Source organism: Lithobates pipiens, unplaced genomic scaffold, assembly GCF_037356315.1.
Source record: "Lithobates pipiens isolate NorthernLeopardFrog02 unplaced genomic scaffold, aLitPip1_a1.2 Scaffold_25, whole genome shotgun sequence".
NCBI classification, from domain to species: domain Eukaryota; kingdom Metazoa; phylum Chordata; class Amphibia; order Anura; family Ranidae; genus Lithobates; species Lithobates pipiens.
Genome location: NW_027507787.1, coordinates 228,290,341 through 228,307,192, shown reverse-complemented (window position 1 = coordinate 228,307,192; position 16,852 = coordinate 228,290,341). Strand labels below are relative to the sequence as shown.

The window sequence follows — 16,852 nt, the reverse complement described above, 5'->3', positions numbered from 1 at the left end:
TATGACTGCCTATCTCATTTCTTGAGGTGCTAAAATGGCAGGGCAGTACAACCCCCCCCCCAAAATGACCCCATTTTGGAAAGTAGACACCCCAAGGAAATTGCTGAGGGGCATGTTGAGCCCATTGAATATAATTTTTTTTGTCCCAAGTGATTGAATAATGACACAAGAAAAAAAAAAGTTTACAAAAAGTTGTCACTAAATGATATATTGCTCACGCATGCCATAGGTATATGTGGAATTGCACCCCAAAATATATTCTGCTGCTTCTTCTGAGTACAGGGATACCACATATGTGGGACTTTTTGTGAGTCTAGCCATGTACGGCACCTCGAAAACCAATCACTGCCTTCAGGATTTCTAATGCCGCGTACACACGTAGCGGACTATCCGACGGACTTAGTCTGGCGGACTTCCCGCCAGACTGTCCGTCGGTCTTTCTGAACGGGCTACTTGCCCACACACGGCACTTTTTCAGTGAACTAATACGGCATACTAAGTCCGCCGTACTATCCGCCCTACTTTTGAAATGAACGGACTCGCCTACGCACGCGGAGGAAAGTCCGCTCATTTCGAGCGCGTCTCCAGGTAGGCGGGGCCCTCGAAGGAGACGTCGCTGGCCCCGCCACCTGGTATGGACTTAAAGGGAACCCCAACGGCGAAAAAAATCGGCGTGGGGTTCCCCCCAGGTCCACATCAGACCCTTGTCCGAGCACGCTACCCGGCCGGCCAGGAAAGGGGGGGGGCGAGCTGCGCGCCCCCCCCACCCCAAAGCACCTTGTCCCCATGTTGATGAGGACAAGGGCCTCTTCCCGACAACCCTGGCCGTTGGTTGTTGGGGTCTGCGGGCGAGGGGTTTATCAGAATCCGGAAGCCCCCTTTAATAAGGGGGCCCCCGGATACTGGCCCCCCACCCTATGTGAATGAGTATGGGGTACAACGTACCCCTACCCATTCACCTGTAAAATAAAGTACAAAAAAAACACAACACACAAAAGATAAAATAGTTTATTGCACAGCTCCGGGGGTCTTCCGTCTTCGGGGGTCTTCTCGCCGGACTCCTCCACTATCTTCTTGTAGCTCTTTTACTAGCCCGGCTTTCTTCCTCGCCGCGGCCTCTTCTTCCGACTTCGGGGGTCTTGTCCCCCTCTTCGGTTCTTCTGCCGGGCCACCGCGCCTTCTTATAGCTCTTTTACAGGCTGTCGCCGCCGCCGCCGCCTTCTGTTCTTCTTCAGATGTTGCCTAGTCGAGTCCTCCGCTCACAATGATGGGGACCGGGCACGCGGCGACTTATATAGAGACATCAGGGAATGATGTCCCCGCCTATTATGATGTCACAGTCCCAGCATCCTCTGGGACTGTGACACCATAATGGGCGGGGACATCATCCGGCAATGTCCCTATATAAGTCGCCGCGCACCCGGTCAGAGCCATTGTGAGCAGAGGACTCGACGAGGCAACATTTGAAGAGAAGAACAGAAGAACAGAAGGCGGCGGCCGGGGCGGTGACAGTGGATTCCGATAAGCCCCTTATTAAAGGGGGCTCCCGGATTCCGATAAGCCCCTCGCCCGCAGACCCCGACAACCAATGGCCAGGGTTGTCGGGAAGAGGCCCTTGTCCTCATCAACATGGGGGCAAGGTGCTTTGGGGTGGGGGGGCGCGTGGCGCCCCCTTCCTCAAGGCACCCCCCATGTTGAGGGCACACGGCATGGTACGGCTCTGGAGGGGGGGCGCTTGCTCGTCCCCCCCTTTCTTGGCTGGCCGGGTAGCGTGCTCGGACAAGGGTCTGATGTGGACCTGGGGGGAACCCCACGCCGATTTTTTCGCCGTTGGGTTCCCCTTTAAGTCCGTACCAGGTGGCGGGGCCAGCAACGTCTCCTTCGCGGGCCCCGCCTACCTGGAGACCCGCTCGAAATGAGCGGACTTTTCTCCGGGCGGGAAAAGTCCGCTCATTTCAAAAGTACGGCGGACTGGCACACACACGGCTGGATTGTCCGCCGAAATGCGAGTCCGGCGGGAAGATTGGAGTGCAAAACTACTTTCTAAGTCCGCCGTACTTTCGGGTCAAAAAAGTATGCCGGAGGCTACACACGGGGGGGTTGTCCGGCGGACTTCAGTTTGCCGGACTTTTCCATCCGCTTGTTTGATTGTGTGTACGCGGCATAAGGGTGCAAATTTTTGATTTCACTCTTCACTACCTATCACAGTTTCGAAGGCCATAAAATGCCAAAATAGCACAAACCCCCCCAAATGACCCCATTTTGGAAAGTAGACACCCCAAGCTATTTACTGAGAGGCATGTTGAGTCCATAAAATATTTTATATTTTGCCACAAGTTGCAGGAATATTACAATTTTTTTTTTGCACAAAGTTGTCACTAAATGATATATTGCTCACACATGCTATGGGCATAAGTGAAATTACACCCCAAAATAAATTCTGCTTCTTTTCCCGAGTACGGGGAAACCACATGTGGGGGACTTTTTGGGAGCCTAGCCACGTACAGGACCCCGAAAACCAAGTACTGCCTTCAGGATTTAAATATAAAACGCTACCAAAAAAAACTGTTAACAATTGCAGGGATCAGGCCTGACTCTGCGAACGCAGCAGTTATGTGTTTAGTGTTTTGTAAGTGACAGTGATCGATCGATACTGCACTTGGGTGGGTTGGGTGGAGGGGCAAAACGCAGGTGCTAGCAGGTATCTGGGCTGATCCCGCTAACAATGCGTTTTTTTGGAACCCTAAACTTCTGGGGAAGCTAGTATAGATCTGATCAGATCAGATATTGATCTGTTCAGATTCTATATCACTACTGGAGGTGTATGCTTTGCGCGTGGGTGTTAGCGGTACTGGCACTAACCTAGCGCTGCCTGGGGCGACGCAGACCCTGACCCTAAAACCTAATTGATATCACCTGCCGGGTGATCAGGGGGTTAAACCTTTATTGGGTAATAAATGGGGGGTGCCCTGATGCTATAAAAAGCACAGTCACCCATCCAAGTCAGAGTCACCCGTAACACTTATATGGTGATCACTGGTGAAAGGGTTAACTAGGGGCAATCAGGGAGTTAAAATCTTTATTAGGTAGTATATGGGGTTCCCTGATGCTATATAAAAACCTGACGGGGAACCTAAATAACTAACTGGCTAACCAGCGTCACCAGTGACACTTATACGGTGATCGCTGGTGAAAGGGTTAACTGTAAGGGCAATCAGGGGGGTAAAACCTTTATTGGGTAGTATATGGATGTACCTAGCGCTATAAAAACCTAAAAAAATAACTAGCTACCTAGCGGCACCAGTGACACTAATGCAGCCATCAGAAAAACGATTGCTTAGTGACACTGGCAAAAGGGGGTGAAAGGGTTAACTCTAGGGGCAATCAGGGGGTTAAACCTTTATTGGAGGGGTAGGGGGCTACCCTGGACCTAACACTAACTGCCCTCACACTTTTTACTGTCACAACCGACACTAAATGCAGTGATCAGTAAATAAATGATCACTGCAATCAGTGACACTGTGACTGGGAGGGGGGTGATCGGGGGGTGATTTGTGTGCCTGTGTGTACCTACATGTCAGTGTAGTGTTTGGTGCACTTACTATGTGTTCTCATCGCAGTCCGGTCAATCGACCGCCCCGAGGAGAATGACATCACTTCCTCCCTGCCTGTGTTTACACTACACAGCGGGGGGAAGCTTCTCATTCGCCAGGAGCGATCGAGAGGGGATGGCCAGAAACCACCGGCCATCCCCTCATCCCGGATCGCTCCTGAAGCGAAACAGACCGCAGCAGCCAGCGGGAGGGGGTCACATCGGACCCCCCACCCGCTGGAAGGCAAGCATGTACATGTACATGCTTGTGCCTGTCGGTGCCATTGTGCCGACGTACATTGCCATGCGGCGGTCCTTAAGTGGTTAAACAAAAATAAAAATCGTTGGTAAACAAAAAAAAGTGAGCACACCCTTTTCTTTTAATAAATCTATAAATCGGGGACACTGTATCTGTTGTGGGCTCAAGCAGCACAAACTGTGAAAATACCTGTTGATATTTCCAGACTTTGGAGGTCCTTGTCACTTTGTGTAGAAGCTGTTAAAAAAGAACAAAGAAACTTATGTCTGTCTTGCAAACTACTATATTGTGTACACTACAAGCCACATAAACCCACCATGTATTCAAGGTGAACAAAGGCAAACATGCTTGTAGTCCAGCCCGTGTGACCACCATGGCTCCTTCTATAGTTACAATGAAGAATAAGTCTAGACATGAAGTGTCAGGGAGAGTCTTATTTGCAGGATCACCAAGTAAAAATAAAAGAAAAAAGAACCTAATACAGCCTCACACTCAAGAACTAGAAAGCTGCACTATATTAAATGTTTTTGCTTGTGGTATTAGATTAAGGTGTCCAGATTTTTAAAATGAAATCCGGGGGCATAGAAATACATAATATACAGAGCGCTGGGTACATGACTACATAATATACAGAGTGCTGGGCACAGAAATACATAATACACAGAGCGCTGGGTACATGACTACATAATACACAGAGTGCTGGGCACAGAAATACATAATATACAGAGCGCTGGGTACATGACTACATAATACACAGAGTGCTGGGCACAGAAATACATAATAAACAGAGAGCTGGGCACAGAAATACATAATACACAGAGCTCTGGGTACAGGACTACATAATACACAGAGCGCTGGGCACAGAACTGCATAATACACACAGTGCTGGGCACAGGACTACATAATACACAGAGCACTGGGTACAGGGCTACATAATACACAGAGCACTGGGCACAGGACTGCATAATACACAGAGTGCTGGGCACAGAACTGCATAATACACAGAGTGCTGGGCACAGAACTGCATAATACACAGAGTGCTGGGCACAGGACTGCATAATACACAGTGCTGGGCACAGGACTGTATAATACACAGAGCCCTGGGTACAGGACTGCATAATACACAGAGCGCTGGGCACAGGACTACATAATACACAGAGCACTGGGTACAGGGCTACATAATACACAGAGCACTGGGCACAGGACTGCATAATACACAGAGTGCTGGGCACAGAACTGCATAATACACAGAGTGCTGGGCACAGAACTGCATAATACACAGAGTGCTGGGCACAGGACTGCATAATACACAGTGCTGGGCACAGGACTGTATAATACACAGAGCCCTGGGTACAGGACTGCATAATACACAGAGCGCTGGGCACAGGACTACATAATACACAGAGAGCTGGGCACAGGACTACATAATACACAGAGAGCTGGGCACAGGACTGCATAATACACAGAACGTCTGGCACAGGACTGCATAATACACAGAGTGCTGGGCACAGGACTACATAATACACAGTGCTGGGCACAGGATGGCATAATACACAGAGCGCTGGGCACAGGACTGCATAAAACACAGCGATGGGCAAAGGACTGTATAATACACAGAGTGCTGGGCACAGAACTACATAATACACAGTGCTGGGCACAGGACTGCATAATACACAGAGCACTGTGCACAGAACTACATAATACACAGTGCTGGGCACAGGACTACATAATACACAGTGCTGGACACAGGACTGTGGCATAATACACAGAGCGCTGTACACAGGACTGCATAATACACAGAGCACTGGGCATAGGACTGCATAATACACAGAGCGCTGGGCTCACGACTGCATAATACACAGTGCTGGGCACAGGGTGGCATAATACACAGTGCTGGGCACAGAACTGTATAATACAGAGAGCCCTGGGTACAGGACTGTATAATACACAGAGAGCTGGGCACAGGACTGCATAATACACAGAATGTCTGGCACAGGACTGTATAATACACAGAGTGCTGGGCACAAGACTACATAATACACAGTGCTGGGCTCAGGATGGCACAATACACAGAGCGCTGTGCACAGGACTGCATAATACACAGAGCGCTGGGCACAGGACTACATTATACACAGAGCGCTGGGCACAGGACTGCATAAAACACAGCGCTGGGCACAGGACTGTACAATACACAGAGTGCTGGGCACAGGACTACATAATACACAGTGCTGGGCACAGGACTACATAATACACAGAGCGCTGGGCACAGGACTGCATAATACACAGAGCGCTGGGCACAGGACTGCATAATACACAGAGCGCCGGGCAAAGGACTGCATAATATACAGGATGGTGTTAGGCATATAGAGTGCAGGGTTCAGAAGTTTTCTATGTACAGAGGACACTTCTGCCCTCACATCCATAGCTCACCTCTGCACCCTTCTCTTACAGATTATCTCTGCAGCCACCTCTTAGCCCTCCCCCCACTACAGCTAAACTCTCCATCTCTCAATGCAGCTGCATCAGCTCTGGCCCCTGCTCCCTCACTGCCCTCAAAAAGATCCCCCCCCACATCTGCTCACCTCCTGGTCTCAGCTGTTCACACAGTCAATTTTTGGCTCTGCCTCTCCTCCACTGACAACCAGCAGGAGTGGCAGTGAGATCGTCCTCCAGCAGGGGGCATCGGCATCCGGGCCACCAGGCTATTTCTCACCCTGCATGCAATGCCCTGTTTACGTTAATTCGGTGCTAAATCCGGGGACAAAACCAGGGACAGACTTTGTCCATGGACAGTGTCCTCAGTCCGGGGACTGTCACTGAAAACTGGGGATGTCTGGTCAGCTTAGATTAGATACATTTTAGGGTCCCTAACGGGAGGACCAGGCTAAAGCCGGCCATACACTAGTAGAAATCTGTTTGAAATGTTTTTGTTTTAAGAATGTTGGTACAATTTTCAAATGGTTAGTGGGGTCAAGTCGTTTATTTTCAACCAAATTGATAAGAAAATCTGAAGGATCAAGAAAAATTATTTTGACTAACACATTTCTAACAGTAAATGTGTTTTCCATTTGAGAAAGTCCATTCATTCCACCGTTGAATGTTAAAGTGATTGTAAAGTCTTGTTTTTTTTTTTGTTTTTTTTTTATATAAAAGTAACACACATATACTTACCTGCTCTATGTAGTGGTTTTGCACAGAGCAGCCCAGATCCTCCTCTTCTCAGGTCCCTCTTCATCTCTCCTGGCCCCTCCCTCCTGTTAAGTGCCCCCACAGCAAGCAGCTATGGGGGCACCCGAGGTGAGCAGCTGCTCTGTGTGTCCATTCAGACACGGAGCCGAGGCTTGGTCCCTCCCCCCTCTCTCCTCATTGGCTCACTGACCTCATTGACAGCAGCGGGAGCTAATGGCGCCTGCTGCTGTCTCAGCCAACCAGGAGGGAGAGTTCGGACAGCCAAATCTCTTATGCAAAGTGGCTGGATCGAGATGGGGCTCAGGTAAGTATTAGGGGGACTGAGGGGGGCTGCTGCACACAGGAGGTTTTTTTTATCTTATTGTAAAGAATGCATTAAGATAGAAAAAAAAACCTTCTGCCTTTACAGCAAACAAAAAATTTAAGGACTTTGGAACAACATTTATCAAGTCATCAAATGTTCTGAGAATTTTCATAAGAATGTTTTTAAGAAAATTGGTTCAAAAATCTACTAGTGTATGGGCAGTTACGATTTCCAAGCTATGAAAAATGAAAGAAGGGGGCACAATCTGCCAGATTCTATGCACAATTCAGACACTCATGTGGGTGTAGCCTTTCCTCCTATTTCTAAAATTTGTATTTATTTTTTTATTATATGTACTTATATTGTGCTGTCAATTTACGCAACACTTCACATATATTGTACATTCACATCAGACCCCCCCAAGGAGCTTACAATCTAAGGCCCCTAAACTCATAGTCATGCATATACTACATACACTATAACCTACCAGCATGTCTTTGGAGTGTGGGAGGAAACCCACGCAGGCACATACAAGGATACACATACACAGTGTAATATTATATGTATCCATTTTGTAAGGATTGGAACTGCTTTTTGAAACATTGATTTTTCTTTTTCTCAGATTCTGCCTTGTTTACTTATTAGTAAAATTAAGACTTACTTCTTACAGACAGAGAAGACAGGATGAGGATCACAGTTACTAATATTGTTGCTCCAACTAAAACAAAGACCAAAGGAACTGTGGATGTTCTGAGTTTCTCACAAAATCCTAAAAACAATACAGAGATCAGACATTAGAGGAACATGAAATCTGATATTTATCATTATTGGTGTAGAAATCAGACAGACAGTGGCGTAACTAGAACCTTCAGGGCCCCGATGCAAGAAACCATAAAGGGCCCCCCTGAACCCCAGCCAGGGCCCTTCCCTCCGAGTGCGATGGTGGAACTCGAGGGCGTGGTACCAGGTATGACCTTTGTGAGCCCTGTAGTTCCACCACTGGTATCAGTAGTTTTTTTGCCTATTATTTTTACATTTTTTAGGTGCCCCATTGGGGGACAGTCCTTAGGCAGGATGGGGTCCCCGTCCCCAGAAGAGATGAGGTCCTTTTCTCCAGGGCAGATGAAGTTACTGACCCCAGGTGGGAAGGGGTCCCTGTCCCCAGGGGAGGAGGGGGTCCCTGTCCCCACGTGAGAAGGGGTCCCTGTACCCAGGGGGAGATGGAGGGGGTATGTAATAGTGTGTGGGGGATGAGGTCTTCTCACTCACCATGACCAAGCTGTAGGTCGCACACTCATCCATGTTGGCCTGGGATCCATCCAGTGTGCTGGACGGGTGATCAGCATATCTCCCAGAAAGACCTTTCATCATCTGTGTATGACGGGGTAGGAGGGGGTCTGGCAGACAAGCCTGCAGTGTCCTCTGGGGGGCTCTCATAGGGCTGCACTGCATCTGTGTGCTTAAAGTTTGTTTACCCGGGAAGTATGCAGTGCAGTGTGGGCCGGACTCAGGGGGGGGGACTCTGGCTGGGGATAACAGACATCGGACTGAGCGGCAATGCATGGAGCAGGAGAGGGGTACTCTGAGGAGCCGGCCGAGGACACAGGTCATGCGGGGAATGCACAACTAAAGAGCAGCCAGTGCGATAGTCGAGCATGGAGCTCTGCTAGTCACCCTCCACCTCCACCACCTGTGTGCATGGTGCACTGGTACCCCTAGCTGCCTATGCTGCTGCTGGCCATATGTAGAGGGGGCTGCATGGGCCCCCTGCATCACAGGGCCCGGTTGCGGTCGCGACTGCTGCACCCCCTATAGTTACGCCCCTGCAGACAGAACATAAGAGTCACAGATGAACACTTCAGAGTGAATGGAGATCAGTGTCCACTGCTTGGATGGTACACAGAGGAAATCAACCTACACAGCTGCTATGGGACCTAAAAGATGGGGCACCCAGTGAGCCACCCCCTTCCTAAGGCCTGCAATTACCACCTGCAAGATTTCCTGTCTCCCCACCATGTTACTACTTTTCCTCTACAGCAAGCATGCACTCATTACTGTGTCAGGACATCAGACCTGTGCTAGCACTTACGGGTCTTGCTTTCCCCCAGCTTGTGACAGGACAATGAATGGAGAAGCAGTGGACCTATGAGCTCATCTGTCACTTTGCTCTCTCCTCCTATCAGTCTGCTCCTTGTCAGCACATGAGAACAACTAATTGGCTTATTGTGTTACTTCTCCATCTCACAGTCATAGCTATGATGCGCAGGGACTCCACGTGGCTGATACCAGGTAAAATTCAGATATTTAGATTTCACTTAATGACGTATTCATGAATAGAAATCTTCAATAATTTGTGTCATACATTTCTATTGTTAAGCCTTAAGGGAGCTTAGTGGGAAGGAAAATGTTAGAGTCACGTACATATGAATCTGCACACTGTTGCCCAGTGCATAGGCTGGCATAGTGACAATCTAATCACACATGATGCTTTGTCTCCTGGACTTTTCTCTACCATTGCAGTCAAATCACTTGTGTGCTGCCAGAGCTTCATTTTCTTGCTGCATAGAAACCTTCAATAGGTGAAGTAGGGGTTGCATTGCTGACCACCTTCTGAAAATGCTGTTTTCCTAGCTGTATATATTTTGTTTTTTCAGACAAGCATGATGCCAGTGAGATTAAAACTGGTCTCTGTACTTCTTCACTGTGCTGGTTTGAAGAGAATTTGCAGTGACATCCTCCGCTCTGTCTCCTCTTTGCTTTTCAGCCAGTTCTTCACCACACTACTATACTGAAAAATGGTTTGTAATTTGACATGCAAGTCAGAACACATACAGCTGAATGAGTCAGATGAGGGACATTTCCATCCCTCTCCAGCATGGTAGTTCTGCTTTGAGTCTTAGGGGATGGATCATAGAAGTCATACCGAGCAGTCTTTCCTTGCAGAATGTTTTCACAAACTTTGGGAGACCTTAGGGATATACAAGCTTCATACATTCTCTCCTAAAGGTCTCAATGAGAGTTGTGAGCTCAACACAGTATTGTGAAAAAAAATGTATGTCTTCTTTTATGCTATTATTATTATCATAATTATAATACAATTTCAATTGGCTATTCAGTAATATTAATTTTAGCAACATCCATCGTTTTTTTATTTTTCTGTGTAATATTTATCACTTACTCATATTTTATTTGATTGCACTTTCTTTTTATTGTGGCTTCACTTGCATTTTTCCCCATATTACTTACTTGCACTTTCTTTTATATTTTTGTTTTAGTAAAAGTTTCTTGATACAATGTATCTACGTGGCATATTGCTGTCAATGTATTTGCACTCCTCCTTCTGCTGAGCTTGTATTAATGCAGTTTGTATTGTTGGTACAGTAAATCCTTAGATTGGGAGCATAATTCCTTCCAGAAACATGCTTGTAATCCAAAGCACTTGTATATCAAAGCAAATTTCCCCATAAGAAATACTGGAAACTCAAATAATTCTTTCCACAACCATTTATTCATAGGTCCTTCAGTTTATAGTCCATATAAAAAGATTATAGCAATGTCATAGGTTGTGTCCATCCACAAATGGAAGCCTCCACAAGGGGATTAGATGCAAAATCCAGCAGGAGCTACAGAGTATAAAAGAGAAGAGAGGCGCCTCTAAGTGTAGCAATATGATTACATTTAACTGCTGGGAGGGAGGGATTGTGGATGAGAGAGAAAGAGAGAGGGGATTGGGGATGAGAGAGAGGGGGGGGGGATTGGGGGTGAGAGAGAGGAGAGATTGGGGATGAGAGAGAGAGAGAGAGAGAGAGAGAGAGAGAGAGAGAGGTTGGGGAAGAGAGAGAGAGAGAGGGGGGATTGGGGATGAGAGAGAGAGGGGGTTAGGGATTGTGGATGAGAGAGAGAGAGAGGGGATTGGGGAGAGAGATATAGAGGTGGGGGATTGGGGATGAGAGATAAAGAGACTGGGGATTGGGGATGAGAGAGGGAGAGAGAGAGGGATTGGGGATGAGAAATAAATAGAGGGGAATTGGGGATGAGAGAGAGAGGGGGGATTGGGGATGAGAGAGAGAGAGGGGGGTGAGAGGGGGGATTGTGGATGAGAGAGAGAGAGAGAGAGAGGGGATTAGGGATGAGAGAGAGAGAGAGAGAGAGAGAGAGAGAGGGGGGGATTGGGGATGAGAGAAAGAGAGAAGGGGGGTTGGGGATGAGAGAAAGAGAGAAGGGGGGTTGGGGATGAGAGAGAGAGAGGGGGGATTAGGGATGAGCGAGAGAGAGAGGGGGATTGAGGGATGAGAGATAGGGTTCTTTCCAGTGAACTGATTGAATCGAATCATCTGAGTGAACTGATCCATTAGAAACAGTTCACTCTGCCGAAAAAGGGATAAAACCGCCCGCAAATACACCGCTACTACAGCGCTCCAAAGATGCAGCTTGCAGGACTTTTTTTTCCATCCTGCAAGCGCACCGCTCCAGTATGAAAGCCCCCGGGCTTTCACACTGGAGACACAGCAGCAGCTGTTTCAGGGCACTTTGCAGGCGCTATTTTTAGCGCTGTGGTGCCTGCAAAGCGCCCCAGTGTTAAAGGGGCCTTACTGAGTTAAAGAATCATATTTGTTAGAACACAGTACACTGAAAGAACAATGAGTCACCACTAGGGATGAGCCGAACACCCCCCGGTCCGGTTCGCACCAGAACCTTCGAACGGACCGAAAATTCGTACGAACTTTAGAACCCCATTAAAGTCTACGGGACTCGAACATTTCAAATCAAAAGTGCCAATTTTAAAGGCTAATATGCAAGATATTGTCCTAAAAAGGGTGTGGGGATCCTGCCCCAGGGGACATGGATCAATGCCAAAGTTTTTTTAAAAATGGAAGTTTTCTCGGAAGCACTGATTTTAATGACGATTAAAGTGAAAAAAAGTGAAATATTCCTTTAAATATCGTGCCTGGAGGGTGTCTATAGTATGCCCGTGAAGTGGCACGTGTTTCCCGTGTTTAGAACAGTCCCTGCACAAAATGACATTTAACGGAAATAACATCATTTCAAACTGCTTGTGGTTTTAATGTCATGTCTAGTTCCGGCAATATGGATGAAAACCATTGAGAAAAATTGCATGGGTAGCCCCCCCCCCCCCTGCCCATTACCAGCCCCTTTGGGTCTTGTACGGATATTCAGGGGAACCCCGTACCCAAATTAAAAAAAGGAAAGACGTGGGGCCCCCAGACCCTATATACTCAGAACAGCAGTATACAGGACAAACAAGACAGGGAGGGTGTAGGTTTGTTGTGTTGTGTAGAATCTGTTTGTAATTTTGAACTGGTACATTTTTAAAATGTAGCTCCAACATAGGGAAGGGTTATCACCCCTGTATAATTTATTTTGCCTCCCGTCTTTTTTCATCTCCCTTCCTGTTGTCTCATTCCGTTTGCAAGTAGGAGACGTTTGTAAGTTGGATGTTTGAAAGTAGGGGTCTGCCCTATATGCTCTGCAGAAATTTGGGCCTAAGGTGTTGGTGTTGCCACAACACTGTGACTCTTGGTGGGTGCTGGAGCACCCTGCTGTAAACGATTATATCAAGAATTGTAATTACATGCCATTGTTGAACAGTGGTAGAAAAATTGGGCGTTTTGGTGGTTGTGATGGTGGTGGTGGTGCTGGTGCCACAACACTGCAAGTCCTCACAGTTACTCTCGGTGGGTGTAGGAACAGGCCCTGCTTTAAAATATTATATCAATAATTGTAATTACATGCCCCTGTTAAACAGGTGCTGAAAAATTGGGCCTTAGGCACTGGTGCCACGACACTGCAGCCTCTCCCAGATACTCTAATTGGAATGCAGGAATGAGTCCTGCTGCAAAGCATTGCATCAAAAATTGTAATTACATGCACCTTTTAAACAGGGGCTGAAAAATTGGGCCTTAGCCACTGGTGGAGGCACCCAGAACCAAAAATGTTCTTCCAAGCTATCAGCAGGATCATTGAGGAGGAAGAGAATAGTCAGTCAACATAACAGGACAGTGACTCAGCATCAGCATAGGCAGTCTTGAAGGGATGTGACATTTTCAAAAAAAATTATTCGGTTACATCAGCTTCAGGTGCTTGAAGGCTGGTGTTGATCCAAGACTGATTCATCTTTATGAAGATCAGTCGATCAACTGAGTTTGTGGACAGGCGCACCCTATGATTGGTTACAAAGCCTCCAGCAGCACTGAATGTGCGTTCCGAAAGAACACTGGATGCAGGACAGGCCAGTAGCTCAATTGCATACTGTGCAAGCTCTGGCCAGTGATCCATCCTCAAGACCCAGTAAGCCAGAGGATTTTTTTTTGTGGGAAAGGTGTCCAAGTCTGACCTTGCCCCTAGGTATTTCTGCACAATGTAAATCAGACGCTGGCGATGGTTGCTGGAACTGATCATACCTTGGGGCTGCGGACTAAAAAATTATCTGAACGCATCGGTCAGACGGCCACCTTCTCCACCGCTCCTTCTGTGACTGACCAAAGCCTCAGCAACACGTCCAGGACCAGGAGTTTGTAACCTCCCAGTCTCTGTGAACACGTGGCACATACCTTTCTGCAAGGCCTCCCGGAGATGTCTCATCCTCTGCTCCCTCTGCGATGGTAAGATAAGATCCGCAACCTTACCCTTGTACCCTCAAAGAGAGTGGCCAGCCAGTAATGGTCCCTCTCCTTGTTCTGAAGTATACGAGGATCCTTCCGCAGGCTTTGCAGGATCAGGGAGGCCATGCAGCATAGGTTAGCTGAGGCATTCGGTCCGGAGTCCTCTGGGTCACTAAGGACAACATAATCCCCAGCCACATACATGTCCACGGGTTTCTTGAGATTGTAAATCATCCCTAAAAAACTGCTGCTGCTGCTGATGCTGAGTGCCAGGCTCCACCTTCATGCTGACACAATCCTCCTCCTCCTCCTTTTCCTGTGTAATGGGTGGGACAGAAGGAACAGTGCATGCATCCCTGATCATGCCCCACTGGCGTGGTGAAAAAAAAAAGCTCCCCTGGCCCTGTCCTGGTGCCATAGTTGCACAGGTACTCATTGATGGCCCTCTGCTGCATGTGCAGCTGCTGCAGCATGGCCAACATTGAGTTCCACCTGGTGGGCATATCACATATAAGGCGGTTCTTGGGCAGGTTAAACTCCTTTTGGAGTTCAGCCAGCCGAGCACTGGTATTATATGCACACAGACTTTCCTGGCCTGCCTCAGGACATCCTGTAAGCCTGGGTACCTGCCCAAGAACCGCTGCGCCACCAGGTTAAGGATGTGAGCCATACAGGGCACATAGGTCAGTTGTCTCTGTCGGAGGGCGAAGAGGAGGTTGGTGCCATTGTCACAAACCACCATTCCTGGCTTAAGCTGGCGTGGCATCAACCCCCTCTCGGCCTGCCCCTGCAGAGCTGACAAAATATCTGCCCCAGTGTGGCTCCTATCCCCTAAACAAACCAGCGCAAGCATGGCATGGCATCTTTTTGCCTGCGTACTTGCGTAGCCCCTTGAAAGCCTACGGAGCACCGCTGGTTCTGAGGACAGAGCACAGGAAGAGGCCATGGAGGAAGAAGAGGAGGGGGTGGAGGAGAGAGGTGTGTCACAACCAGTAGTAGCATTTTGGAGGCGTGGTGATGGAACAATCTCCAACACTACTGCACCTTGTCCTGCATCCTTTCCAGCTGCCAGAAAAGTGAACCAATGGGCCGTAAAAGACAGGTAACATCCCTGTCCATGCCTGCTGGACCATGAGTCAGCAGTAATATGCACCTTACCGCTGACCGCTCTGTCCAGTGAGGCATGGACATTGCCTTCCACATGTCGGTAGAGAGCCGGAATCGCCTTCCGTGAGAAAAAGTGGCGTTTGGGAACCTGCCACTGAGGAACAGCACATTGCACAAACTCACGGAAGGGGGCCGAGTCTACCAACTGAAAAGGCAGCAGTTGAAGTGCTAGCAATTTAGCCAAGCTAGCATTCAACTGCTGGGCATGTGGATGGCTGGGAGTAAACTTCTTTTGACAGTCCAGCAGCTGGGGCAGGGAAATTTGCCTGCTACAATCGGACATTGGTGTACTGCTAGTAGAGTGCCCGCAAGTACTTGGCTGTGACACACCTAATTCTAAACCTTCATTCCTCTCAGAGCAGGTTTCAGAGAGGACTGAAGGTCTAGTGGGGTTGGAGATCCCAGCTGATGAGGAGCAAAAGAGAGGTCCGCTTTGTTCTTTGGTGTGGGTCTTTGAGGTAAGCTTGCCAACGAGCTACATGGCAGGTCAACATATGTCTGGTCAAGCATGTGGTGCCTAAGCGGCTGATGTTTTGGCCACGCGAGATACGCTTGAGACATATGTTGCAAATAGCAGCGCTGCAATCTGATACACTCGTCTCAAAAAAGGCCCACACCAAAGAAATTTTGGAATAACGTGCAGAGGCAGCGCCCTGCACAGGCAGAGCTCTGCGGTGTGATTCATTCGGTGAACTGCCCTTAACCTGGCCCCCGGAGGGCATCCTGCCGCGTTGGAGATGTGCCTCCTCCTCCTCTCTCCTATCAGGCACCCACGTGGAGTCAGTGACCTCACCGTCCCCTCCCTCTTCATCACTGGAGCAAACCTGGCAGTATGCTGCAGCTGGTGGAACGTGACTGCCAGATTGCTGTCCTTCTTGAGCATCCCCTCTCTCTGTACTCACGCTACTGCCTTCCTCTAGCTGGGTATCATCATCAGAGCCTTCAAAATGCTGGGCATCCACCTGGAACATGTACCCAACAATGTGCTCAAACAGTTCGGGGGACTCCTCAGGAGGACATGGTGGGTCTAGGGAAGGAGTGACTGATGACATTGAGACGAGGGAAGAGGAGGCGTTGGCAGCTGCTTTGCTAGTACCCTGAGCCTGGGTGAGAGAGGATGAGGAGGATAAGGAGGGCTTTGTCATCCACTTTACCAAGTCTTTGGCATGATGTGGCTCAACACGTCCAGCTGCCAAAAATAAGGACAAACGTGACCCATGGCCACGTGCTGATGACGATGCACTAAGTCCAGGACCAGCACCGTTGTCTCTAGACACAGAGCCTGCTTGCCCTCTTTTATTGGCTTGTGACTGTCTGCCTCTCCTTGTTGGCCTTCCAGACATAGTAATGGCCTGCAGGGAGATAGGAAAACCAGCAATTGGGGTAGCTTCAGGTGCACACTGAGCACATGACACAGTACACCTACTGTAATTACTGCAGCTGCCTGCCTGTGTTACAGAAACAGAACAATACCAGTAATAAGGGGTAGCTTCAGGTATATACTGTGCAGGAGGCACACAACACCCACTCTGCTGCAGATGCTTGTGTGTCACGTATCTGAGGGCGGACTAAAATGACGAGGTCGGGCTCTCTTGTATCTCCAGCCCAGGTCCTGCTGAGAGTGGAACAGAAGAAGCCAAGGGACAGGAGGATAACGAGTGCCTGCAGATGGAAGCCAGGAATCCTGAAGCAGGAAGTAGCAGCTGGTCGCAGGGCTT

General features: G+C 48.6%; 1 protein-coding gene across 2 annotated transcripts in view; it reads right to left on the bottom strand.

The window, feature by feature from the left end:
• Window positions 1–16,852, bottom strand: part of LOC143930933 (NKG2-D type II integral membrane protein-like) — a 65,208-nt gene that overhangs the window by 23,707 nt on the left and 24,649 nt on the right. The window contains exons 3-4 of one of the 2 annotated variants that reach the window (XM_077455622.1): window positions 8,006–8,113; window positions 4,041–4,088 (exon numbers count right to left, since the gene is read on the bottom strand). In XM_077455622.1, coding sequence (XP_077311748.1) covers window positions 4,041–4,088; window positions 8,006–8,113 — 156 coding nt within the window. The remainder of the gene's footprint in view (window positions 1–4,040; window positions 4,089–8,005; window positions 8,114–16,852) is intronic. The other variant, XM_077455623.1, reaches the window with a different exon arrangement.